Below are 27,850 nucleotides of genomic sequence, written 5' to 3' on the forward strand. Positions count from 1 at the left end.
TTTGCAATCCTGACTTCAATAATATATAACAAGAACTGTCAGACATAACAAGCTGGATTCAGAAAAAACAGAGACATCCCAGATCAAGTTGCTAGGATCCAATGAATGATAGAAAAGTCAAATTATATGTAAGATATCTGTTTTTGCTTTACTGGTTATACAAAGACCACAACAAATTGTGGATAGCCCTTAAAACATTGGTTTACTGGGCCATTTCATCTGTCTATTGAAAAATGTAAATGATGACCCAGAAGCAGCAGCAGCAACAACAAAATAACTGAGTGGTTCAGAACTGAGAAAGGAATGTGCCAGGCTGTACATTGTTCCATAATGTATTTAAACTTATCTGCAGAATATATCATGAGAAGTGCTAGGATAGAAGTAAAAGAAATTGAAATTAAAATTGCTGGAGAAACATTAAAATTGCAGGAAGAAACATAAGCAACCTCATATATACTGGCGATACCACTGATTGATTAAGGAATTTCTTGTTGAAGGTAAAGGAAGAGTGTGCAAAAGCTGGTCTACTGCTCAATATTTTAAAAAGATTATGTCAACAGGCAATGCCAGCCCATTGCAAATAAAGAAGTCAAATTAGTTACAGACTTATCTTCCTAGTCTCAAAAATTCATAGGGATGGTGACTGTAGGCATTAAATAAAGAATTGTCTGTTACTTGTAAGAAAGAGTAGGAGAAATTTAGACAAAATTGGCAACAAAAGTACATATTGTCAAGGCAACACTTCTCCCTATTTTGGCATATATCTGTGAAAGCTGGCCATCAGGAAGGCTAAAAAATGAAAAACTGATGAGAGTATCTTAAAGAGCAAGAAGAAATAATTCAGTACTAAGTGAAGCAAAACTAGACTGCTCATTAGGTATATAAGTTCATTACCTGTCAGATCTATTGATTTGTATGAATAAATGGGCAAAAATATAAACGGGACCACAGATGCTAAAGTTTAAACCTTTGCAATATTAAGATATTACTTTTTTCATATGGAAATATATACTGTCAGGTATATTTTAAAATTTGTTTTGATTTCTAATTAAACATAGTACAAACAATATTTCTGTTTCAGATGATATGTCCAAGAGCCTGGCAGATTGTGATACAGAAAGTGAATGTGATTTTTATTCTGACTGTTGGGAAGGAAGTGTTATACATAACAAAGGTAAACTGGATGCCAGACAATAAGGAAGTTTTTTGGTATTTTCACTGTTTCTTCTAAATTACTAAATCTATTATTTTTAGTACAGGTAGTTTGCATTTTAGTTATAGTGATGAATTTTGTAAACAACAACACTTAGAAAGCAAAAATCTCTGTTTTTTCCCTTGATTTCTCCTAGATTTGACTGACTCCAGCACTGAAAGTTATTTCTGTTTTGATTCATGCAGCTTGTTTGAAAAAGAAAAAGGGGAAAACAAATTGGATGGCATAGTGCTTATTTTGGAAAATAGCCAAGCGAGCAGTACAAGTTTTTGCAAGGACCACCCTTCTCTGCAAGGAGAAAAAGTAGAGTGTACTAGTAAATTGCAGGAGGAATTATCACTGGAATCTATATTGTATCTAAAGTGTAAGGATTCTAATACAGATGCCCATTCACTGAAATCTTTTTCAACCAAAATAGTTCCATTCATATACAGCAGCTCTTATGGAGACCATTTGTGTTTAAATAAAGCAATCCCTCAGTTGCTCATTACTGAAAATTCAACTGAAGGACAAATCATTTATACAGTGAAAGAAGCTTATGCTTTTGATAAATTCCATCAGAGGCAGTCCTCAGATGGTAACTCTCTAGCTTCAAAGCAAAATAAAGCTGTGCAGGTTTCTTCTACAGAAATAAAACCCGAGGACAATATTTGCTATGAATGTTTCAAACAGTCACCAGTATCTACTGAGGTAAATAAAGAACTGAAGAAACCGGCAAACGTTCAGAGTTTTGAAAGTCATTTTGTAAGCAGCCACTCAGATTACTCCTCAGAATATTCTTACCAAATTGAAAATCCCCAGACTGCTGAGCAAATCTCACATTCCAGTTCAGAAGAGCCTACTATTTCTTTGACGTTGAAAGCAGCTTACGTATATCCAGCCGGTTCATTAGCAAGTGACACTGATCCTTCAGACGTGACGATAGATGAAGATTCCCAGAGGCATGCTTTAGCTTTCCAATTTAAAGATTCTGAACATAACCAACCATTTAAGAAGTTGCATCTTACTGTTGTTCCACAAAAACAAACCACAAAATTTAAAAAGCAGGTAGGACTTTCTGAAATTCTAATCGATGAAGCCAGTTATCATCTAGGAACTCACTCAGAATCATCAGAAACCAGTACTTCCAAAGTATATTCTGATCAAGCATTATCTACATCAAATCTTTGGTCCTCATATTGGCCTTTCCCACCCTCTAAATATACACATGCAAATCAGTTGCCTCAGTTTTATGTTAGGTCATTGTCCCCAAATCCAGTTAAACCTGCTTTTCAAAAAAGAAAACCAAAAATTTCCAAATCTGTAAAATCTGTTGTGTTTGCCAAACACAAAACATTGCAAAGAGACCAAAAATGTAAAAGTAAGCCATCTATCTTCTCCAAATTTCATTCACCCAAAAGACTGGACGTTGAGCCTACAGACAGAAATAAAAGAGAAGAAGCAAGAATAAATGAGCAATATGTGCCTGTAAATCAAACATCTAAATGCCATTGCAGCCCATTGCTTGACTTAACGGTTGATCTGCATTCTGAAGATAGAAATTCTGAGAAGTTCCTAACTCTTCACAGAAGCTCCCACAAACGAACTCGAGCTGGCAAAGTCATTCATAAATTTTCCTCCCATTATTTGCTAAATCCTAAAAATAGTTTTGAAAGGCTTCGTTATATTTCTCCAATTAGAAAAAAAAATAATTTGAAGATGCAAAACATACTGAATTATTTTTTAGGCTGGACTGGCAGGCAGAACAGAGATGAAAAATATAGAGAGGATATTTCTCCCACTTCAAAGTTAAGAGCAAATGAGACTTTCATTTCACATATGCCAGCTGACAAAAGGAGTTCAACTGTTCCACTTCATCCACATTCAAAGAATTATTCTGTTCCATTTCCTACCACGTTGCCTTTTGCAGGTGAGAAGCATTCACCAGTTCCCTCTTTGCAAACTGGAAGGAGGAAAGCATTGTATATTTTTCCAAATGAATGTAAGCATTCATCTGGTCCCTGTGTGGAAATGGAGAGGGATCCTTGGAATCATGTGGAATCTTATGCTCATGGTAAACATAGCACCTCTCATTCTCCTTGTTGTGCAAATACTAAAGTGGAACAGCTACCAAAGAAATTAAATATGTTTAATACAGGTGTGGACAAACTGAATTTTGGAGCTGGTCAGATAGCAGGTGGAGGTTTGGCCCTGAAGAAATTCTCAGTCTGCCCCTGTGGATCTATGTCACAAAGTGGTTTGTTTCCTAACACAGATATTTCAGAATCAGGTAGGAGGAAAACTAGAGCAAGCCCAGATAGTAACTGGAGAGCCAGTAAGACTGACTCAAACCGATGGAATTCACTTGCAGGAACCCTCAGCACAGAGGAAGTGTGCTGTAGTTGTCACCATGTCTCCCCAACTTGTTCTTTGCACAATTCATGTAAACACGAAGCTCCAAGAAACCAGGTTATTAAAGTGGCATCTTTATTTGAAAATGGATTTCCCATGAGGAATTTGAAGGAGAATGTAGAAAAAAGCAAAACAGTGGAAACAGGTGAAAGAAAAGTCAAATTTCATTTAGGATCAAATGCTTTACAAGAGACTGACCCTTTAACCACACACATTTCATCACCAACTAATGAATATAATCAAATACCAAAACATTTTGTTTATCAACCTGAATGCTCATGCTGTCAGACTGCTGTTAAAGAACATCTCAGCACGTCAAAAGAAGTGTCTAATTGCTTTGGTTCAGAAAACTACATGCCAAAGAACTACCTCAACAGAGAGAGTATTTTTCTAGTGGATTCTAATCGGAGAATTAGAAGTCAGTGTAAATGCTCCCATGAAATCTCTCTCTTCAACCCTGAGCAAAGTGAGGCATATAAAGGAAATAGATCTAAAGTTTTGAAGAGGAAGGATCCCAAACTTATTCAGGTTTGTATTTTGTCAAGTGAACACCAATATATATGACTTAATCAGAAATATTAATGCTGCAATATGCATTTACTTGGGAATTAGCCCAATTTTTTTTAATTTAAGACATATATATAAACTTTTAGAAGAAGAATTCTTATTTAACTTTTGATTCTCAGAAAAAACAGGTAGTACTTTTAGAAGTTTTATTTATATGGTTGTGTTCTTGATAAGCAATAGTCAGAATGCAGTATAATACAAATTCTCTAAATCTTAATTACCATTATTGTCCCAAGAGATTTTGCATGTATATTGAGAAAATGCTTTCCTAAAATATGTTGTCCAGTATTAGGAGAAACAGGTAGGTAACTATAGGATCATCTTCATCATCATCATCCTCTCTCACCCCTATGGGTGTTATGTAGCTTCCTGCATCTCGGGTCCTCTACCAGACGCCTGGGAATTTGGGGGTTCTGTGCAGTATCTTAGCTGTCCTAGCACTGCACTCTTCTGGACAGAGAGCTCTGATGTTGTTCCTGGGATCTGTTGGAGCCACTGTCCCAGCTTAAGAGTCATAGCCCCGAGTGCTCCTACCACCACTGGGACCACTTTGGCCTTTACTTTCCACATCCTTTCTAGTTCTTTCTTCAGGCCCTGGTACTTCTCCAACTTCTCATACTACTTCCTGATGTTGCTGTCACTTGGCATTGCTACAGCTATCACCTCTGCTGTCTTCTGGTCGTCTACTACCCCGATGTCTGGATCTGGAAATCCCACAGGATGTTAGCCCTGTTATTTTGTAGCAGCTGCAGATTCTAGGTTATCTTCAAAGGCAGCTCCACTAAGAGTAGTCCATTTGCATAGTAATAAAGGCATGAGTTGCTGTCAATGATTCTTCCTGGTTCAGGTAGAATCATAACTGGTGCTTCAGGGGAGCTAACCCATCTGGAACAACCAATGTAGCCTATATTCCTGGAAGACCTTGATGTTTACCACAGTTTTGATAGAGTACAATCTGAGCTTGTTCCCATCCATTTCTACATAGCATATGGGCACTGGTTCAAGATTTCAACAGCTTCTCTAGTCTGAGTTGGTGTGTTACAATTGAAGGCTGTAATCATACTCATGATACCCTACCTTAAAACAATAGATAATGTCTCCCAGCTGTTACATATAAATGTTAAACAACATAGGAGAGAAGACTGAGTCCTGGGTTACTCCACATTGGAGCAACCAAAGATTTGATCACTATTTCATCATGACTATCAACTAAAACCACCCATTCAGGGAGGAGCAGAACCATTGTAGAACAGTGACCCTATTTCTTGCAGATAGTCTAGAAGGATAGTGGTCAAGTGCTGCCAAGAAGTCTAATAGGACCAGGAAGAATACACTTGACCTTCCATTCCAGCTCATTCACCAGAATGGCTAGTGCTGTTTCTCTTCCATATCCAGGCCTAAACCCTGACTGGAAGGAATCTAGATGATTTGCTTGTTCTAGGATCTTTTAAAGCTGATTCCCCATCACCTTCGCAAGAAACTTTTCTCAGATAGGGAGGCTGGAGACAGGTGGAAGTTCTCCAATACGTTGTGATTGAGAAATGGCTTTTTCAAAAGGAGGATTGAGAAATGGCTTCTTCACTGCCTCTTTCCAAGCAGGTGGCATCACACTCTTTCCTCAGAGTGTCATTAGCCACATTGAATTGCACATATTCTGCCAGAGGAACCAGGCAGGGCATGGACCCAACCCTCAGGAGCAGAGCTTATACTACAGAGCTGTCTATTTCATGTTTCCACAAGCTCTAAAGTATCCTAGATCACAATGCAAAATGTCACTGCACTTACCTCATATGATTGCTTACAGCTAGTACCCAGCCTTGAGCAAAAATGAACTTGCAAAAATGTATAAAATCATTTGGTCTGCAGGCATTATATCTTGCCCATCTTTCTCTAACAGGATCTGGACTATTCAGAGCAGGGCTACCAGGCAAGAATCTGTAGACACAATAAGAGCCATTATTATAGCTGCTATTTAGGCTTGTACTAGTAGATGGTTATATTCACTTTTTCTTTTGTGGCATCTTTATTGGGCAACTTTTCACTTCATCTTTGGAAAGTTCTTTGAATTTTTTTTCTGTGTTTTGGTCATTTCTTTCTCACAAAGACCAGCCTATATCCATCAGGAGTCTGGGGTGGGCCATCCTAAATAGTGCCTTGGAGAGGTGCAGGGTGCTTAACGATCTACAGCCTAACCAGAGAGAGTCCCTTTGATCATAGAAAAGGACAGATATCAATATCCTATATATCCAGGTTACTCATCTATTCTTAAGTAAAAGCCAGATCCAGTATATGCCTGCCTTCATAAGTTGTGGCTGAAATTACTTGAGCTATGCCCACAGTTCCAAACCAAAGAAAAGTATTTCATTATATCTAGAAGATATTTACATACTGATTATTTTAAAATATTGTTCAAAATAATTTTGATTACCTTAGTTTAGATGGTGTAATCTATTTAATATTTTACCTTTATCATTTAAATATTTATATTTGCTGACTAGTGTTAGATTAGTTGTGAGCCACCATTAGTCCCTTATTGAAGCAGAAAGGCTTTCTACTTGTTTATATTTGATAAAAATAGATTTAACAAATTACATACTATAGTTATATAATCAAACTTACTGTGTTCAGCATACCAGTTAAAGTACCAGCAAGCATTAAGGCAAAATAAATTTTGCTTAACATTGTCTTTTCCATTTGGTTTTGTTTTACTGCTTGTATTTGGACCAGACATAAATGCTAAAATGTTTTTGTTATCCGAAGGCTTTTCAAACAAAGGATATATTTGTTTTGTATAGCCAGAAAAGCAAGTCCTGTTTTTCTTTCTTTCTTTGCATTCTGATCAAAGGAAAACTTGCAGACAGTTGTGTAAGCAAAATTACATTAATAATAATGTTAAATATATATTATTTCCATTGCTTTTTTCATTAAGTATATGGGAAATGTAGTTTAGATTTGTATAATGTGCACTAAAGCCATGTTATAGAGCACATAATAAAGTCACAGTAAAAATACAGTAATTTTTTTGGAGACTGTTCAATAAAGCAAGCTCTAGTTTTTGATATATTCCCCTAATGCAAAATCATAAAATATCTCTGTGTAGTTCACAATGAAGCAAGTAGTCTGTATCTTAAGACAGTTTTTCATTATTAACATGTTTTTATTTTTATTAGGAGTCTTCAAAGATTGATCATGGTTGGAAAAGACTTGAACACTGTAAATACTGCCAAGACAAAATTCAATACAGTCATTTGCAGTAAGAAAGCAATGATTTAAAAATAATGAAATATTGGTAGATCCTGGTGTCTGCTTCAGAGAAAACTCAGTGAAGCCCCACAAAAAACAGTTATAGGTATAAACAGATATCATTTTACTGATGAAGGATATACATTCCCCTCCAAAGAATAAGAGAGGGTGAGAAGACAAAAGCTTCCTGGGGATGTATGTCCCATTGCACTCAGTTGAACTTATTTCTGAATAAATATGCATAGGATTAAGTTCTTAATGATGTATAGTAAAGACAAAATAATGTCTATAACAAATTTCAGAGGAGTAGATAACATTAGCCTCTTATAGCAAAAACAGTTAAATATATATTGATACCTCAAACTAGCATATTAATACTGGCATACCTTTTCATAGACTAGAGCCCACAAAATCAGGTACTTTGTGTTGTAAATTAGGACAATGCATACTTCAAAATGGTGATTCACTTTAAAGCAGATTCAGTCAAGTCATCACTGCACATGCAGGTAGTCCTTGCTTAATGACCATTTGTTCAGCAACAGTTTGAAGTTATTACAGTGCTGAATGAGTGGTAGTTACAACTGGTCCTTGAACTTCCAGCCATTGCAGCACCCCCATGGTCACATGATCAAAATGTGGGTACTTAGCAACCGGCCTGCATTTACAACTGTCGCAGTGTCCCATAGACAAGTTCTTCTGTCCTTCGCAAACTGCCTCTGCTTCAACTCCCCCCACCCACCTATCTCCCCCCCATCTCTGCCCTTTTGGCTGCCCTGCACTCCACCGCCTACCCCTGCTACCCTCACCCCCAGTTGACCTTCGCCAACTTCTTCCTCCTGCTGCTGGCCCCAGATCCAGGCACTGGGAGAGGGCGCAGTCCTGGGATGCACATGGTAAGTGTGGCAGAGCAGTGGACCCTTGTCTACTGAAGGGAGCTCACTGGGCCTGGACGGGGAGGAGGCAGTGGGATGGAGATGGTGGAGGAAGTGGAATGGGAGTGTGGGTGAAGGAGCCCTGTCTTCTGCCACTGGCACGAGGAGTGATAGCCTGCAGACCGTGAAGAGTGCACTGGGAAAGGTGGGTGAGGTGCAATATGCTCTGCCACTGGGTGAAGCAGGAGAGGCAGTGATGGCTCCCCAGGTGAAGGTGGTGGCTGTGTGGGAGGTGCTGTTTGGGGTGGCAGCAGAACTAGAGGAAACGGAGGGATGAGGGCTTCCCAAAGGTGCAACACCTGCTCTGCAGCTCACATTGGAAGTGCTGCTGGGGAACTGGCAACAGGAGGTCCTCCAGATGCTGGAGCTGCTCCTGCGGGAGGAAGGGTGTACTCAGCCAAGGCAGCTGCTGGCCCTTCACGAGGCCTTAGAGGAGGAAGGGTGGGTCGAGTGAGCAGAGGGCCTGTCTGCACTGGGTTCACCTCCACTCCTCCCTGAAGCCCACAGGCCCTCTGCTCACTCAGCCCAGCCCAGCAACCGCAACCAGGACTGCTGTCACTAAGCAGCGCGGTCGTGGGATGGTTTGCTTAATGATTGCTTCTCTTAGCAATGGAAATTGCAATCCCAGTTAGGTTGTTAAGCTTGTAAAACTTCCAAGATGATTCATTGTGTTAAACCGAATCAGATATTTTCAGAGTTACTAAAGGCAGTTTGGAGTTTTAGTGGACTTTCTGGTTATTGTGTGCAGAATCTAACACACTGTCACTTTCATTTCATGTGTGGATAAGACGGTAATTAAGTAGCATGATGGCTTCTCTGATACTGACATGAGTCGCTGGCCAGTGAGTTTTATCTCTGCAACCCATTTGAACGCTTGCCCATGTTTTGGGAGCAGGGCTAGGGTTAGGATTTTCACACTAAAATGCAGGTAGGAAGTTTGTGGATTCAAAAGCAATAAACTCACAAATGAGGTGAAAACTGACAAAGATGAAATTATGGGCTCATTTGATGTCATAGCACTCTTTACATCCATAAACCCAGAACTAGTGAAAGAATCCATGTCACCAGTACTACACAACACACCTGACCTAACCAAATACACCAAGATCAAAATACCCAGAATCATGGACCTCATCAACCTTTGCCTCACCACCTATTTTCAGTTTGATGGACAAATATACCAGCAAATCAGAGGCACACCCATGGGATCAGCACTCTCAGGTCTCATAGCAGAGGTTGTAATGCAACATCTAGAAACCATAGCACTTCCATGCATACAACCAAAAGTATGGACCTGGAATGTAGATGATACCTTTGTTATAATAAAAAAGGAACAACTAGAGAAGAGACATGAAACCATCAACATCTTCAAAGGAATAAAATTCACCAGAGAGGAAGAAAACAACATGCTACCCTTTCTGGATATCCTCATCAGCAGAGGAAACAACAGCAAATTAGAAACTCAAATCTATTGGAAAACAACCCACACCAACCAAGTGCTCCGTTACCAAAGTAACAACCCAACCTCCCACAAGAGAAACTGTGTAAGAACATTATTCAAATGAGTGCAAACGCATTGCAGCAACCCAGAACAGCACAAAAAGGAAACAGACCACCTATACAACATCTTCCAACAAAATGGATATCCACGCAACTTTATCAAAAAGTACCTAACCACTCAACCTACCACAACATAACCAACACAAGCTATTAAAAGGATAGCACTGCCATACATCAGAAATGTCTCAGAAACAACCAACAGACTATTACAACCACGTGGCATCTCTGTAGCACACAAACCAACTAAAGCCCTCTAAAACTTCTTAAGTAAACCAAAAGACCCAGTAGCCCAAGAAGAAAAAACTGGAGTCATCTACAACATACAATGTAAGGACTGTAATAACCATTATATAGGGACAGACAGGCAGAAGACTAGCAGAGTATGAACACCAACTAGCAGTCAGAAGACACAATGAAAACTTTTTAATCTCACAACACATGGACAGACTTAACCATAGTTTCAGCTGGGAACCTGTCAGCATCGTAGACCAAGCTAAATCCAAAAATGCGAGGGAATTCCTGAAAGCTCGGTATTCAGATAAGGCAGCCATGAGCAGGCACATAGAGATAAACAACATCTACATACTATTCAAAAGAGGCAATAAAAAGGAAACAAAAGACTGGAATACCTCCTCACCAGCAATCATCACCCAGATAAGCAGAGATTAACACCAAGATTATCATCAGACAATCAAGCAGTAAAAAATACCCTAATCAAGGAACTACCAGGAGACTAAATAAATAAAACTCCCACCCCCACCCCAACTCTGGCAGGGCATGCCACTGTATATAAACAGAGAGCAAACCCCACTCCATTCTAGCACTGAAGATGTTACCTAGCCACGTAATGAAATGTTTGCAAAAAAACAACCAAGCTCAGAGAACCCCAAGGACTCCACAGAGGTAAAAATTGAAAGTTTATTAAGAAAAATATAGCAAAATCTTAACTGCAAAGCATAATATAGACAGGAAGCAACCATAGACAAGGCAGTAAAACAAGATATGGTAACATTTAACTGAGGAGTGTAAATACAGGACAAAAACAATCCTTGAATAGTTGGGAGCCCCTTATCTTCATCAAAGGAGCTACAGATTATTCTGACAAGCATATAGCATCTTTCCCAGGTAGGTTTCTCAAAGCTTATATAATGTTCTATTGCAATTACTCATCCTCCTAATTTTGCATGTTTATTATTTATACTTTGTTGCCTAATAATTATCAAAAGCTTATTGAGAACACCAGCTCATCCTTCCCAGGCAGGTGGCTGTGTTTGGTAAAGCACTATAACTAGCCATGCCATGCACAAGCACGCAGAAGAAAAGCCATTTTACAGGAAAGCACAGAAAAATGAGCACACCACTTAAACCTCTTACAATAATCCACAATAGCACTGCTGAGGGGATAGGACATGGATTATATTCGTTGCTGCCCTACTATTTATGTCTCGGTCTTCTCCTTGAATTTATTTCAGCAGGTTTACTTGGAAAAGAGAGAGGGATGCTGCACTCACCTGGAGAAGAAAGAGGCAGTGAAAATCAGGTGGTTTCAAAACCAGACTTTCACATACTGCACCTGTAAATGCTAAGCACATAGACACCTGAGATGTGATGAGCTGTCCCCTCTTACTTCCTCAAGAAGGGTCCCATAGCTTTTCTCCCCATCATTCCCAATATAATTATCCACACTCCTGGGGAGGGCTTATTATGTACATGGTCACCATCCATTTTATTCCATAGGTAAAAAAAAATCTTTGTGTGGGTTTACACATGGGGCGGGGGGAAGTACCAGATTTCCTCTGCCTTTTCCCTGTAACTTAACCAAGCAGGGAGGGTATGCTAAAGTTAAAGTCCTTCCAGAATGAAAGTGCTGATTTAGTAAAGAAAGTTGAGCCTTTGTATCAAGGTTGGGGACTTACTGGGGGTGAAAGACATAGGGAAAAAGAGAAAATCTGAACAATTGGGAGAGGCTTTTCCTATTGGTTGTTCCTCCAGACAGGATTACACCCACATACCCAACAAGACAAATTCCCAACAGCTCAGATTATTTCATAAGATCCAGAATCCTAATTCAATTATTATTTACATTTGCTGCTTTCCTTACACAGTCAGTCTGGTTATCCCAGAGACCTCGGTGAAGAATGGAGAAAGCTACTTGAATCAGCCAATGCCAGCTCTGTAGGGCATCTCAGAGTTGTATCACAAGATCTTAAGCTACTTTAACTATAATAGTAGCAAGGTGTTGCAGGAGAAGCCGATAGTACTAACTGTGTTAGAATGTGACGGTGGAATTCCATGCACCTGAGAATCCACCATCCAGTCAAGCAGTAGCAGGAAATCCACAATGACCTTGCTTGAGGAAATTGGTGCCATTGCTATTGGGACAGCTGTAACATTTCAACTCAACTTCCAACAGTCTAAATATGGACTCAAAGGAATATGCTGTTTGGGGCCAACCTTTTTTTGGGGGGGGAGGGGTGTCTTTTTCTCAAACAGACTATTGAGTGAATGGCCACAAAGCTAACAATAGGCATTGCCCTAAAAATGTACTGTTTATAGAAATTCCACCATCTCAAAATCTTAAGCCAAAATAAAATCTTCAGTAATTTTCACAGTTCTGTTTTCTGTGCTATACAGTAGAACAGTTCTGCTCTAGATAATTCAGAAGTAAAACTCTATCTTGACTATGTATTTTCCTTAAAGGACTAGTGAGTGGAAAACTCAATGACCCCATTAATGATATGCTGTCAGAAAGAGCCAGTGTGTTTGTAAGATTCATGGGTTTTCATTAATTCAAGAATTCCTAAATATTGTGATTTTGTTTTGTTTTTTTGTAAATTCAACTGTAAAGTGAATGTGTTTCTCTATTTTAAAGCAGCCACATGATGGCAGTATTTTACGGCAAGACATTTTCCACTATAGTATGTAGATTGTAGAATATGTTACTAGTTATTTAGAAGTGCACGAATCCATTCAGATTTGCTAGAATATTTATAAAAGTTTAACAATACAAGACTGAAAAAAAGTAACTGTGCCCTTTCTATACTTTGAAGGTGACAAATAAGCTTTTCAGAAAGGAACCCTTTTTACAATGGTCAGCTTTGACCATTTTCTTTATTCACATGGAGTGTTGCATCCTACAACCTAATGCATTTCTACATTATATTGGATTTTAAAATTTGGATTCATGCCCATAAAATAAACCTGCTTTGTTTACAGGATTACAAAAGTTTAAATACACTTGGCAAATTATAAGGTAGTTTTCTGCCAAATTATAAAGTAGTCTTCTTCCAATTTTATACCATAATCCTAAATATGCTTTCTTGGACCAGTTGATTTCACTGGAAGTTCAAAATCAACATGCTTAGTACAGAAAATCATGTTGATGACAATTCAAGATTATTAGTATGTTAGGGACTGTTAAGCAGCTATAGCTTCCACATATACTGACCCTGTTGTGCTGATGTTTATATTCTCAGTCTGATGAAATTCAGTATCTTCTAGAAAACAGCATCCATGTGGTCTATCATACTTTGAGTTATACTTTATGTTACTGCCATCTTAAGAGAAGTCTGGATGGTTACATTCCTTTCCAACCCTGAAGTCAGAATTTACCACTTGATGAACTTGTACTGATAAGCAGTTGAGCAAAGTGCCATTTCTCTGAAAATGCCTATTGACTCTGTGCTCTAAAATAGAAACTTAAACCTAGACTTGTCTTCAGTAGAGCAGAGACTGGACTGACCAGATTTTAATATTTAGATGTATTTATAAAGAAAGCTGCTTGAGACTGAAGCTACTGCTTTTATGGACATAACAATAAGGTTAATATGTCAGAACCAGAAATAATAGAGTCTGAAGTCTTTAGAAAAGCAACTATATAGAAGTTCAGACCAAAACTATAATACGTGGTGATTATGGCAAAACTGAAGTTGGGATTTGTTGTTCTAGTTCACTAATTGGAAACTGAGAGCAAGAATTATGCCTATAGTTATTTTTTTCTCCACTTGTTTGGAGGAAGCATGGCCAGAGTTTTGAGAATGGGAAAAATGTTTAAATATAAAAATGTTCAGACATTTAAATGTAAATGAATTCTTCACAAGGACTTTTGTTCAGTAGCACTAGGAACTGCCATCCAGAAGCAATCTGCAACTCACATTTTTATTGGTTTTAGAAAACTGCTGATGGTTTTTCAACAATAACAAGGGAACAATCAACATTAAAAACATTTGTATAAATTGGGGGGTGGCATTGGTAGGAATAAGTAAATGAGATGGACTATTTGAAGACCTGCTATATTTAATCAATTGCTTAGATGATAAGTCATAACATTTGTGCTCACTGATGTCCCCAACTAATTAGTACCATATTTTTTAAAGAAAATATAAATTATGTTAAAATTAAAACTGAAATTATAAATACATGGATGGCAAGAAAATTAATGGGAAAGACATTCCTTGTTTTATATAAGATAGCACCTGCTGTGAAATATGCAAACCCTCAAATGCACATTTTTTCAGATTTCATTAATTAAATTAATTGTGCTTATTCAGTTGAAATTTCTGAGAGGCAGCACTAATTTTAGTTTGAAACCATTACCTTGGAGTGAGATAATTTTATTATTCCTGCTAAATGACATGGGTTTTTCCCTTTCTTTTGTAAAGTACTCAAGAGCCTATTTAAATCATTCTTTGCTTACAATTATATCACATAAGACTTTGGGGTCTGGGATTCCTGAAAACACTCTAAGTATCCTGAAACGTACTAAAGCAATTATATTCATAAACATTTCAACATTTCTGGGCCTAGTGACAGAACTGCATTCACTTCGATTTAGTAGAAAACCTGTTGCATGATAGCAAAGGCATTTAGAAAAAAAATGAATGTGATACAGTAACAAGATTTCCAGGGGATAACATGCTCATTTATTTTGCTTCACTGTTGCTTCTGTTCATCAAAGGTGTGCCAAGTTTTGAAGCCTAAAAAATGAGCTCAGATCCAGATATAGTAATACCTGCTTATTATAATCCTGTTGAAATCAATGGGATTTAAGTTGCTACTACTAATAAACCCATTGATTTTACTTTACATGTGTTTGGTATGACTAGGTCTGGATCCAATCCACTGTAAATAGAGTTAATAATGGAATCATGAGTAATATGAAAACGTGTTCTTGTGGGCAAGAAACAGTCTGCATCTATGTCTTTGATTATAGCAGATATTTAATAATTGAATTTTTCTTGAAAAATGTAAATTAGGTTTGAGTTTCAGGTAAAAAGTACCATTCATGGAATAAGGCCTTTACCAAAATAATTCCAGAAAAAATGGATTATTTACTTGTTTATCAGCTCAATTGTTGCATTTGTGAATCCTATTGATTTGTAAATACAGTTTTTATTTGTGGTTAATACTGGAACTGTGCTGTTCCTTTGTGAAAATAAATATCCCTAATCCATATCATTTTAATAAAAGGCTATATGTAAGTCTGGCTGTATTTTCACTAAGTTGATATGGTATTCTCTGATATGTTACCTAGGAGTAGAGGAACAAAAAAGATATCAAATAAATATATGGAGGTACCCCCCTTTTTTTTAACTGGCACATGGTACCATGTTTCTAATTTCTACTTCTGTTTCAAAATCCAGGAAATTAGAATATAAGAAATGCTTTTCATAATTCATGCTACATGAGCTATAAGATCAGTACCCATATACCCAACACCTTTAGGTTGGGGTGCAAGGCCTTCTTTCTACAGCTGCTGTTTTCTGAGTCACCAAAGCAGAGTTGTTCCCTGAGAAACGACGGCTTACACATCTCTACAAGGAAAGTATTTTCACCAAATTCCACCTACAGTAGTAACTGGTCAGACAGAATTTAAACATTCATTACATTAATATCAAGATGGTTTTAAAACAGCAGTTACTGTATTATTTTTTTGCTCTTTGTGGTCACTGCTTTTAGAAGTGGCTTTTAGAAGTCACTTGTTATCATATTGCCTTTTTTATATATATATCTCTTCTTGTATTTCTTATTTTTTATTTCTCTTTCCACTCCTCATTTTCATTGTTTCTTTTCAGAAATCAGCTTCTGATTTCATAAGCCTTTCATGTACTTAATTCTTTATTTTCTGTCTTCTTTCTCTTCCACTCAACCACTTTAGTTATATCAGGGAAACCTAAATTTCTACCAGAGGTTTTTGACATTCAGTTGTTTTTCATAATGATGCAAAGAAGAAGCACACTTTTCTGAAAGTAAGAGCCAATTAATGTTAAGCAACTTTTTTTAAAAATAGTGTTTTACAACAGCAAAGTGTCAGGCTGGCAGCTGAGTCACAGAATGTAAAAATTCCCACCACTGTGAGTGCTAACATTGTGTGGCATGCAAAGTTCAATATATATATTGAATCAATCACCATCTCTTGCAAAATCCCGATGACCTCTCACAGAACTCTAGGGTTCTGCACAACCCCAACTGAAAAAGGCTGCTATAGACACATCCTGGCATCTGAATATCTTTTCCAAAGCCTTTAATGCAACTCTACCAAGTACTAGTCTATTTCTTGACTGCTGGTTCCTTTACTGTTGATAGTTGATCCTAAAAGGCAGAAATTATCTACCACTTCAATATATTCATTGTCAATCCCAAGGCTGGTTGCTGTACCTGTTGTCATTAGTTTAATCTTCTTTATAGTCCCATTTTTTTACTGTGCTCCTTGACTTTCATTACTAGAAATGCATGTTCAGTTATCAGAGAAGTGACATCAGCATAGCACAGGTTATTTATGTTTTTTTCTCCAGTTTTAAAGCCATGCTCACCTTCCAATTAGGTTTCCTCAATATACTTTCAGCATATACAGTAGGTTGAATAAATTAGGGGAGAATATCCAGCCTTGTCTCACACCTTTGCTGACCCATTTTAGGTAACTACTTCCCTGTCTCCAATCTTCCCTTTTTGGGGAAGGTTCTTGAGAAAGGACTGCAACTGCTGAGAACCCTGGAGAAAGCAGATTATTTAGACCCATTTCAGTTGGGTTTCAGGCTGGGGCTTAGTATGGAGACAGCTTTGGTCATGCTTATAGATGACCTGTGGTAGAGCTGGGATACATGCATCCATCCTTATGCTTCTTGATCTCTCAGTGGCTTTTGATACCATTAATTACGATATCCTTCTGGGCTGGCTCCAGTGGTTGGGAATTGGGTGCAATGTTTTACAGTGGCTTTTATCCTTCCTTCAGGGCTGATTCCAGGCAGTGTTGGTTGGGGGAGAGAGGTCACTCGTTAGGCCCTGCCTCAGGGCTTGACTCTCTCTCTCCTCCTATTCAGTATCTACAGATTGGCCAAAAGAATTGGTACCTTTCCACTTTTTCTCAAAGAATCCCACTTTTGCTATAAAATACGTTGAAAGTGACCCAAGTCAATGGCATCCACCATTTTTCATTCCATATTCCGTAGAGCAGATATGGGACTAAAAGGAAAGATACCAATAAAATCACAGCAGGGGCTCCACAGGGACACTGCATCCAGGCCTGGGAAATTACTAAATAATGATAATCAGTTATGCTGGTTGGGGAATTCTGGGAGCTGAAGTCCACACATCTTAAAGTCTTTCAAAGTTTGAAAAACACTGATCTAGATGAATGCTTTTGCTCAGTTAATTTGAAGCAACAGTTACTGCACTGTGTCATAAAAAAGAAAAGCCTTGTCCAGCTTTCAATTTCCTTGAACAGCATGCCTTTATATAACACTCAAGTAGGGTATGAAGGCAAAAAGCACCTCCATTTGTTTATCCCTGGCTTTTGATACTTACAGGTATATTTCTTCTGGGTTCCTTTACTGTTTGTTGGTTGTTCTTGATTACACAAATGTTCACATTATCTTTTTACTATATCTTAGTTTAGATGAATGAAGTTGCAAGGGTATACGCAATTATATTACCCCCTGACAGAATCAAAAAGTGATATATCAAAATAGAAAAGTTGCTTAATATGGCGCTCCTTACATTATTATAATCCCGTGAGAAGGGTTCATCAATGAATACCATTCCCATCTCTATTACACCCTGAGAGGCTTGCCACGCAGCTCAGTGAAGGTTAGATGGTTTTTAAAAATGGCAGTCATGGTAAGCATTTGGCACATATATGCTGCAAGAGATGAACAAGACCAACTGTGACATTATCTTTGTTTGCCAAAAATAGCATCCTGGAAAGTCTAAAGAAAAGCATATTATGCTTGCTAACCTCTCCTGTGTCTGCTGCAGAACCATCAAAGAAAGGCTTTATGGCATTAGGATGCAGCGTCCCCTTTCAAGGTCTGCCCAATGCTCAGACAATTGAAACTCAATACCCCGTCAGCAACAAAAGGGAAGGAATAAATAGCTTTGACATGGCCCTGACTGAGGTGGTATTGAAACCTGGTCCCATGCACATATACTTGCTCTGCAAAAATAAAGTACTCAGCAAGAATAAAGTACTTTCCTAAGCTGCCTCCCCACCCTCTTTTCTTTTAATTTATGGAAGAGTCCTGAAATAAGGAGGACATACTAAAACACTAGGTCCAGGTCATAAATATGCTCCATCCGGCTACTGAACTAACCCATTTTCTGCATTTGCACAATACATTGTGCAATAAACTGACCAATAGGCTGGGTTTGTGCAGCATGCTAAGACACAAAAACCTAAGGTTAAAATTAAAGTTACCTTTTAGCAAACTTAGTATATTCTGTGAATGCAGCCTTAAATGTGTAATCTGGTATGTTGTTTGAATACAGTTTAAAAATTCAGGGTGTGATATCATCAGTTTTATATTGCCACCCTGGGCCCAGCAGCAGATGCTGCCAGAATCCAGTCCCAGTGCCTGGAGGGTCTTTTGGGTCTGGCTGGAATGAAACAGGCTAAAGTTGAATCCAAGCAAGACCAAATTACTAAGCATTCATTGCAGTTAACTATGAGCTCCATCCAGTACTGCCCTTGAGGGAGCAGGCCCATAATGTGGGGGTTCTCTTGGACTCCTGGCAGCTGCTAGATGAGCAGGTGGAGGCTGTGACTAGGAGGGCTTTTGCCCAACTTTGGCTGGTTCACCAGTTGCAGCTCTTCCTGGAGTAAAAGGATTTGGCTGCAGTGACTCATGTCCTTATCACTGTGTGGTTGGACTTCGGCAATGCACTCTACAGTTGCTACAAATACAAAGGCCTGCTTGTTGATTGACACTAGTTGCATTACATATATTTCTCAGATCCTGCATTGGTTACCAACAGGCTTCCAGGTGCAATTTAAAGTGCTAGTTCTGATTAATAAGGCTGTACATGGCTTCTAACCAAGGTTCTTCCAGAACTACATACTCCAAGCAGTGTTGACCTGTCTGAGGAGGTCTTTGTGCTGGTCATGCCCCGTTATTGTGAATGAAGGTGGCTGAGATCAGAAAGCATTTTTTTTATCATGGTGCCTAGGCTATAGAATAGCTTATTATGTCTTTTTTTTAAAAATTGCTGTTATTATTGGGTTTGATTCTAAACTTTTGAAGTTATTAGGGTTGCAGGTTAATTTTATTTTTTAAACAGTGTCTGTTTTTTGTAATTGTTTTTCTTTATTGTGGGCATTTTATTGTATTTTATTTAGTAATCTGTCAGGAGTCTGAAGAATTCAACAGCACTACATTTTTAAAAAAAATTTTTTTTATAATAAATTACTAATATTTAGGGCTTCCACTTTTTAAATGCACACTCATATTTAAAAGCTACTGCAAACAGGAAACCAACAGAACAGATTGGTTCTAAGTGTTGCCTTAGAATTTATATGTTTAGTTTCCTAGTTACTTTTTTTTTTATACGTCTAGGATCATCTTTTCTTAAAGTGGTATATATGCCATTCTCCCATGTTCTGAACTTGTATAGTCCATTCTGCTACTGTAGGATGCCAGTATCCCATTCTCATTTTCTTTGCTGTTGCATGCATAGAACCAGCTTGAGAGGGGGGAAATCAGAATAAATTCAAGGACAAAAAGTATTTCAAACTATACAGCTTTCTGGTGTCAACATGATTTTAAAGCTATACATTTTTATTTAGAAATGTTCTTTGTTTCCAAGCCATAACAATGCAACTGACAGTAGCAGAGAACCAACCTATGTAGTAAAGCTGCCTCACAGGTTTGCCCTATTATTGTGGTAGATCATCTTGCCTTGGGACTTTTTTAAAAGGTTATTCACAACTTTTTTTTACTTTACATACCTCAGTGATATGGATATCCTGGTTGCCCTGACATGCAGTAGTAATGAGGCATTGATAAAATGAGCATAAAAGAAAGCAACAAGACAAAATATTGGGAAATCCACAACTGGATTATAATATTGAGATCATAGCATCTGACTTAGCTAGTTCTCTCTTACTATTTTCCAAATCTGATTAACCTTTCAGAGCTGCTATTGTTTGGTCCCCAGAACAAAATATACAATTCCTAGTAAGAGAGAGCAACATATAGAGCATTTAACTCCAGAGCAGAGTTAAACAAAATGTACACGGGAGAATCAGCCATAGCAGGTGAAACACATTGTCATGGTTTTCAAATAGGTCCATTTGTGCATTCAGTTGTAAGTTACCAAATTTGGAACTATCAAGTGAGATACACCATGAATATATGAAATAGCACTGGTGTGCCAGTCATCACATAGTTTTACAACTTTTGAGGTTTTAATGAGGTAGTCTTCTACTATTCTAAGAGATATAATTGAGAACCAAGCAAACAAAGCTGAGACGAAATTTCAAGTGATGTCAGTATTGCTTTCCTATTGTTTTCAAGTTATGCATGTTGCATGTTAACTATTGGCTGAGACAAATTCATCCTAGCACTATGCTATGGCTAACTCCCAGGCAACCCATTAATGTTGACAGTAACCAGTGGGGATTTGTTTCAAATGCATTGAAATGGCCATATAATTTGAGATGATGATATCATGCTTAAACGTAGCTAAATAAAGACAAAGCATTTTTTCTATTTTTAAGAAAGAGATTTCATATCAGCCCTACACTATAGCATTCTGGAACTTTATTTGGACTGAAATGCAAAAGAAAACAATATCTACCGATCCTCGCATTCAAAATCTCCCTATGGTTATCAGCTTCAAGGAGGAGATAAAAAACAAACAACGAACTTCATTATCTCTAGCCTTTTTTCAATAAGAAATGCTGCAGTTAAAGCCAGCAAAGCTAACCCCCCTAATGCATCCATCTATTGTTCAAAGTACAGAACAACAATTGGAGGGTGTTCTGGCATGCTAAAAATAGAAAGGCAGCTGCTGCTGTCCATTTCTGAGTAACTGAGAATAAAACAATGCTCAAGTATTGTCTGCATTACTGGAGTAGTGACATTGGAATCACTTCCAAAGGACCCAAGGGGTGGATCAGTGAGTTATTTATAAATGGATGTCATTTTTTCCCCCAAAGTCATTACACTTCCTTAGTTTTCTGCATCAAGTTCTTTTATCAAGTCCTTTCTACAGAGGTTTGGTGGTCATGATGACCATTGATGGCAAAATATATAATGAATGAGGTGAAATGTAAAAAGGCAAACACTTCCAAATTCAACATAAACTAGTGGATTTAAGAGAAGTCTCAATATGACTCATGTTTGTCTTGTGGGGAAGTCGTGGACATGTTCATGTAGTTAATGGGGACAGTACAAAAGTGGTATGCCCTAGCTTTCTTCCAGAATGTTTTTCAACTTCCTAGTCTAGCCTACCACCCTGGGCTTTCCTAGTAGTCTCTCTAATCCAAGTACTAACCAGGTCTAACCCTACTTAATCTTTTTTAAAGTCAGTCCCTTTCTGCTTTCTGACTTAGCTTAAAAATGTTGTCACATCCCCAGGGAATCCCAAATAATTTCCATTTTGGGAAGACTGAAAAGTAAAATAAATAATATCAGGTACAATGGTGTTCAAATTGTTTGAATGGTTAAAATGAGATTGTGAGTTATTCATGTATGGTACACATTACTTATCCATTTTTCATGACAGCAATTTTCCCATGATGGCTTAGGTTTATATATAATTCAGTATCAAGATAATGAGATCATGAAATAATCAAACACATTTTAAGAATGAACAGGTTAAAAGGATAAAACTTTTCTATTAAAACTAAACAAACAAATGCTTAAGTCCTGTTTAAAAATAGCAATAGAAGGAGTCAACTATTTATCTTATAGAAATGAACTCTATAGGGAAGGCCCGTCTAGAAGTTCTGATTTCTGCTGCCTGCTAAGCTGCTTTGCACATTTACATGGGAGTACCTTCCATTTTATTCTATTTATTTTGGGGAGATATATAGAATCATCTTGTTAATACATACAGAATGAGACAGTTATTAATTTAAGTATTACATGTAACATGTACAATCAAAAGACTGCATGGTAAGGGACAATGTGTTCACACTCAAGATTTAGCAAAGTGTTGGTTAAATCAAGTAAATAATCATCTATAACGCTATTTGAATACCCACCAAAATTCCCATTAAAGAGAAGATAAGCAGGCAAATAACTCTTTAGATTATATAGAAAGTCTTGCAGTGATAGGGACTTATACACTCTATTTCAAGCTGAACAAACTCAAATTATGGCCAGTCTAAGATTATATAGATATAAATATAGATAGATATTGATATAGATATAGATATAGATAGCTACATAAAAATATACTTCTGTGGAACTAGAGTTACCCTAACTCCATAAATTCCCACATGTTCAGAAAAATAATATAATGCATTTTCAGATATAAGGGAACACCTATGTCTATGTCTGTATGTTTCACAGTTAAGCACTAGGTAGTAAAAGTTTCCCAGAAATCCTCAATATAGTAACTAACCTTTAAGCACTAAACATGCAAATAACTCTTTAATTACATAGAAAGGCTTGCAGTGATGGGGCCATACACACTGTATTTCAAGCTGAACAAACTCAAATTATGGCCAGCCCAAAGGATATGGATATGGATATGGATATAGATATATAAAAATATACTTCTGTGGAACTAGATTTATCCTAACTTCATAAATTCCCACATGACTTGTTCAGAAAAATAATATAATGCATTTGAGGGAACACTTCTGTCTATGTTTATAAGTTTCACAGTTAAGCAGTAGGTAATAAAGGTTTCCCAGAAATCCTCAATATAGTAACTAACCTTTAAGCACTAAAGTGTGGAATATTACCAAAACAGGAAACAAGATGGATTTGGGTATAGAGATGATAAATACCGTTTCAAATCATTTAAAAATCATTTTACTCCTGGGTCTATCCTTGGCTCCCAATGCAAGATACAAGATGCATTTAAGGGTCAGCCTCAAATGTTCTTGGTATAATGGACAAGCATAAATATGGAGTACCTCAGGTATTTTACTTGGGTATAACTACAGCATACAACCATCCCTGACCAATCAGAAGGTGGATGACAATCTACTTGTAATTTGCAATAGATTGCCAACAATTTCTGATTCCCATTGTGCAATAACAGCAACAAAAAACATTTGTCGGCCTGAACAAAAACTTGAGAAGAAACCAGGAGTTCCCTTTTCTGTGAAAAGATTGTGAGCTGAATGAACATTCCTGAGTTCAGGATGTGCTCAGTTGCTTTTTTCTTTAATTCTTAACTATATATATGTCTTTTTTGCCTATCTTGTTCTACTAAAAAAAAACAACTAATTCCAACAAGTTTGAAGTTGATATATCCCTGATTTAGAAGACTGCCATCTCCAGTTCTGTGTACAGTTTTCCTCTATAATGGAGCATCTCCATGGACTGACGTTTCCAACATTTTGAAGTGGAATCTACTTGTAAGCAGTCTTTCATATAATTCAGGACAAGCTCCTATAAACTGTTGATGGGGTTACTGATCTGTAATTATCCACATGGCTGATGGTAGATGCTGGAGGTGCTGAAACAGGCTTCCTGATCCTTTGGTTTAGAACTGCCAGGATCTTTCCCAATGGCCAATGCACATTACTTGTTACAAAATTATTACATGAAAACAGGTTTTACAGACTATCACGGGCTATTTGGGTGAATAATGTAAGATGTGAATGTGAAGAGTGAATAATGTTCCGCAATTCACTCTGTTATGTTCTGTACTTGATTTGATTCTCTTAGATGCAGAACGCAGGATCAGCTTCTCAGCATGGGACCTTGGGGCACAGTAGTCGCTTCGCTTAAGTGTGTGCTCCCTGTTCTTATGAATTATTTCTATGTAGACAAAAGACTTAGGATCTGAATTATAATCTTGAGATTCACTCCACTGTGTGTTAGGGTTTTTCCTCTTTATGTAAGAGTAATCTATGAAGCTAAATTATGGCAAAAAGCAATTGACAGTGAAAGTGCCATGCCCTGAGCCAGCAGATATATATTTTTTGCAGGTTAATATTACATCTGTACAGCATGTCTTGAAAGTTCAGAGAGCGGGAGACATAAGAAACCTAGTAAGCAATGATTTTGGGGGTCAGTAATTTATTTCTATATTTTGATGCATACATTTGATCATCCTTTTCCTTATCCATTCAGAAAGACTAATGTGAGAGTGGACAGTCGCAAATCCCAACATCCAGGGTAGGTCCTGCAATAGAGGGATAAGAAGAAGTTTCTCTGAAGAAGAGATTTGGTAGGGGCAGCATTTTCCAATTTCCAAGCTTATTCTAATACATCATTTGTATTTTGAAGAAAGAGAAGTGCTTCAGTCTACAGCAAGGCCATTTCATTTCCGGAATGGCTGACAGGGAAAACTGCTAGTTTCTTAATAAATAAAAGTGTTTATGCCTTACCACTGTTGGATCATACAGATTAACAACAAAATCCGTATCCCCAGTTAAAGTATGTATAGAAATATGCCTTTTCCTTGGTTTAACATCACACCATGCTGATCATAACTTAACCACAAATTGTTAAAAGGATTTGAAAATTTAGGGATCTCTCACTGATTTTTTATATCCCGGTCAGTGTAATAGTTTCATCCTGTATGTGATTCTGAGACAAGTAAAGTCAGCTTAGAAAAAAGCCAGTCTGAGAGAGTTGTTTTGGGGTGGGGGTGAGGGTGCAAGTTCAGAGCAAGTAGCAAGAAAAATCATGGTTCATTCTGCCTCTTATTTGCCCAGAGGTTAAACTCCTCACAGTCCAGTAAGTCATGTTCTGGCATTGCATGCATGATAATCTACAACAACTGTATGTTTTATACTGATGACACCCAGCTGCACGCCTGGAATTTGACACGTGCTGCTATTCAAAATAGCACTTAAGAAAAAAGACCTTAGAATAACTGCGGTTCTTCAGAACAACCAGTAGCCCTAGTTACAAGTGTCTACAACAAAGGCCTTAATTACACTGTCCAGACAGGACTTTAAGATTCTTAGCTGCCATCTTGTTTGCAAATGAATGAAGAACTGTAGCAGCTAACTTTCACTGAGAATCACATTCTTAAAGTCAACTGTACTGTTGTCCTGATTAAACAGGATCCCAATGATCCCCCAAGACATAGCTAAGTCAAGGTTTTCTTCTATGTCTCTGTCTGAATCACTGTACATTCATTGAAAAAAAGAGAACATATTCAGTAAATGTAGCTCATCTCTCAAAATCTATGCTGGAGAGATGCCAGTTATGGCTAACACTCATCTGCTTCCAATAAGATAAATAAAGATACTTTATTTTATTTTATTTTTGCATGCAGTACTTTTGTTGGACCAACTATGTTGGCAAGATGTCAGAAAGTTAATATGAATTATGCCACCTTTGGAGTATGCAATAGAAAAACTGGCCAGCCAATCATAACAAGTAATAAAACTAGTAGTCATCCAAATCATCTCAGTCCCTTTGTCCTGGCAAAGCCTGCACATTTAAACAAGGGCAAGCATTTCTTTGGCTTCCTTTTAAAAATGGGCAGAATGAAGCCAAATTAAGGCATACAGTAGATAAAATAATGGAGACCCAGGACTGCATGATCTTTATAATTTGATTTTATAATAATAATAATAATAATAATAATAATAATAATAATAATAATAATGTATTAAATTTCTATGCTGCCTGACTCTTTATGACTCTGGGCAGTTCACAACAATCAAACCAAGAAATTGCAATACTGTAAAATCAAGAAAAAGAAAAAGAAAAAGAAAAGATGGCCAAAGGCTTGGGTGAAGAGCCAGGTCTTCCTAGCTCTTCTAAACAACAGCAGAGTGGGGGTCATCCAGATCTCAAGGGGAACCTTATTGCTGAGGGGTGGAAAATACTACAGTTGTATATTCCATTTCAAAAAGGTGCTTTGGAGTGCAAGTGGTGCAAATATAGGACAACTTTTTAAAATAGCTGTGACTTTTTCCAGAACTTGTGGTAATTGTGGAGGGCAGCTATGGTAGTCACTTGAAAGAAAAGTGCTTCATTCATGCCCCCTGTGCCCTGAAACATCTTTCGGAATCAAATATGAAGAGCTGCACAGCCCTGGAAAACAGAAATGTATAAATGCTAGTATTTGCCAAAATTTGGAATGATCTCTGTTGATATATCAAGTTAACTCATTTTAATTTCACTTATCTTATCTGGGGAATGTTAAATATATTCCTAAATATCCATTTTAAATCAGTGACACTTCAATGTGCTTATTTTCCTGGGCTGTACCCAATGAATTTTATTAGTAAACTACAAGGCATTTACAAACGCTAAGGGTATCACCAGAAACAGCTTCCAATATGCAAAACCTTGCTGTAACAGCAGGAGCAAGCTGGGTCTGGTACCATGTGTAGTACCCAGTAATGCCATCGACTGGAGGGAGGCTTTCTGTATTGATCAGAAATTACATCCAGTAATGTTCCCAGGCTCATTTCTGCCTCTTTTCTTCCCTCCCTTTTAAAGACATGTTATGGAAAACCAACCAACCACGGGAAGGTTATAAATGGAAGACAGTGTCAGCTGAACACCCATCCACCCCTTCCATTATTTGTACAATTCATGAATGAGGTAAGATTGGGTGTTTGCATGATGAAAGTCTTGTCTGGATTGTTGGGTTATGGCTTTTTTGACTGGAGAGCCATTCTAAAACAAAATTGCAGACAGCAATAGTTCACCACAAAGCTTTCCAAAATTACCATACTAATAGGTGCGCAATGCAAGGTGTTATTTTACTTATACATGAAATACAGTGAACGTTGCAGTTCAAAGCAGCAACTGTTAAGAAAATAATGAAAACCGTCCCGCATCTATTTGAATTAAATAATAATAATAATAATAACTACTACAACTAACAATACCTTTAACACCATCAAACAATAACATCTGCCTTTCCCAGGTCCTTGGGAAGGACTTGATAGGTGGATAAAAATGCCAAATCCAGTCTAAACATCTGGCTGTCTGTGCAACCAACAATAACAACTAACTGAACTCTCAAAGATGACAAAAAATAGATCCCAATTCTCTAGTTCAAAATAGGCTGGTACTTTCCCCAAAACTAAGTCCATGCAATATTTCATAGTGACATTTGTTTGTTTATTTGTTTGCTTCAAACATTTGTATACCACCAATCATAGACTCCAGCTACCTTTCAACTGAACAGACAACCATAAACATCAAAATATCCTTTAAGCTCCAATAAAATCCATTAAATCCTATTAACAAAAGAAGTATAGCCCATATAAATACCTCCAAACAAAAAAAAGCAGCCAATTATTAGTGAGCAAGAACTCCCACTTCATTTCTGGCCCAGCCTAGGATAGTGATATAGCTGAGTATATCAGCAGAGCAAATGTGAACAATTTTACCTGCAAAGAATCTCAGAAATATCATAGGAGCCAGCAGGAGAGTATCTCCCCAGTTTCTTCCTAGAGGGTATGCATAACATGGGCTGCTTGGTGAGAATCCACAGACACAATAAGAGCAGAGAAGTGTGAATTCTTTGCCTTTAAATGGCCACAATGGGCATGCATGCAATCTTTTTC

The 27,850-nt window shown here is 37.6% G+C and overlaps 1 protein-coding gene and 1 long non-coding RNA gene across 2 annotated transcripts; one reads left to right on the forward strand and one right to left on the reverse strand.

Annotated features, from left to right (window-relative positions):
• LOC112540807 (uncharacterized) lies at nt 1-11,423 on the forward strand. The gene is made up of 3 exons (XM_025167604.2): nt 1-1,174; nt 1,350-4,132; nt 7,342-11,423. Exons 1-3 carry the CDS (start codon nt 1,087-1,089, stop codon nt 7,426-7,428), a joined length of 2,958 nt encoding a protein of 985 aa, XP_025023372.2. The 5' UTR covers nt 1-1,086; the 3' UTR covers nt 7,429-11,423.
• On the reverse strand, nt 2,490-27,850 carry LOC148214252 (uncharacterized). The gene is made up of 3 exons (XR_015798384.1): nt 27,674-27,850; nt 5,957-6,106; nt 2,490-2,627 (listed from the first exon to the last, which is right to left on the reverse strand). It is a non-coding gene; the product is annotated as an uncharacterized LOC148214252 (long non-coding RNA).

Source organism: Python bivittatus, unplaced genomic scaffold (genome assembly GCF_059951505.1).
Source record: "Python bivittatus isolate LINGU-HERP-01145 unplaced genomic scaffold, Pbiv_v1 ctg000700_np1212, whole genome shotgun sequence".
Taxonomy (NCBI): Eukaryota; Metazoa; Chordata; class Lepidosauria; order Squamata; family Pythonidae; genus Python; species Python bivittatus.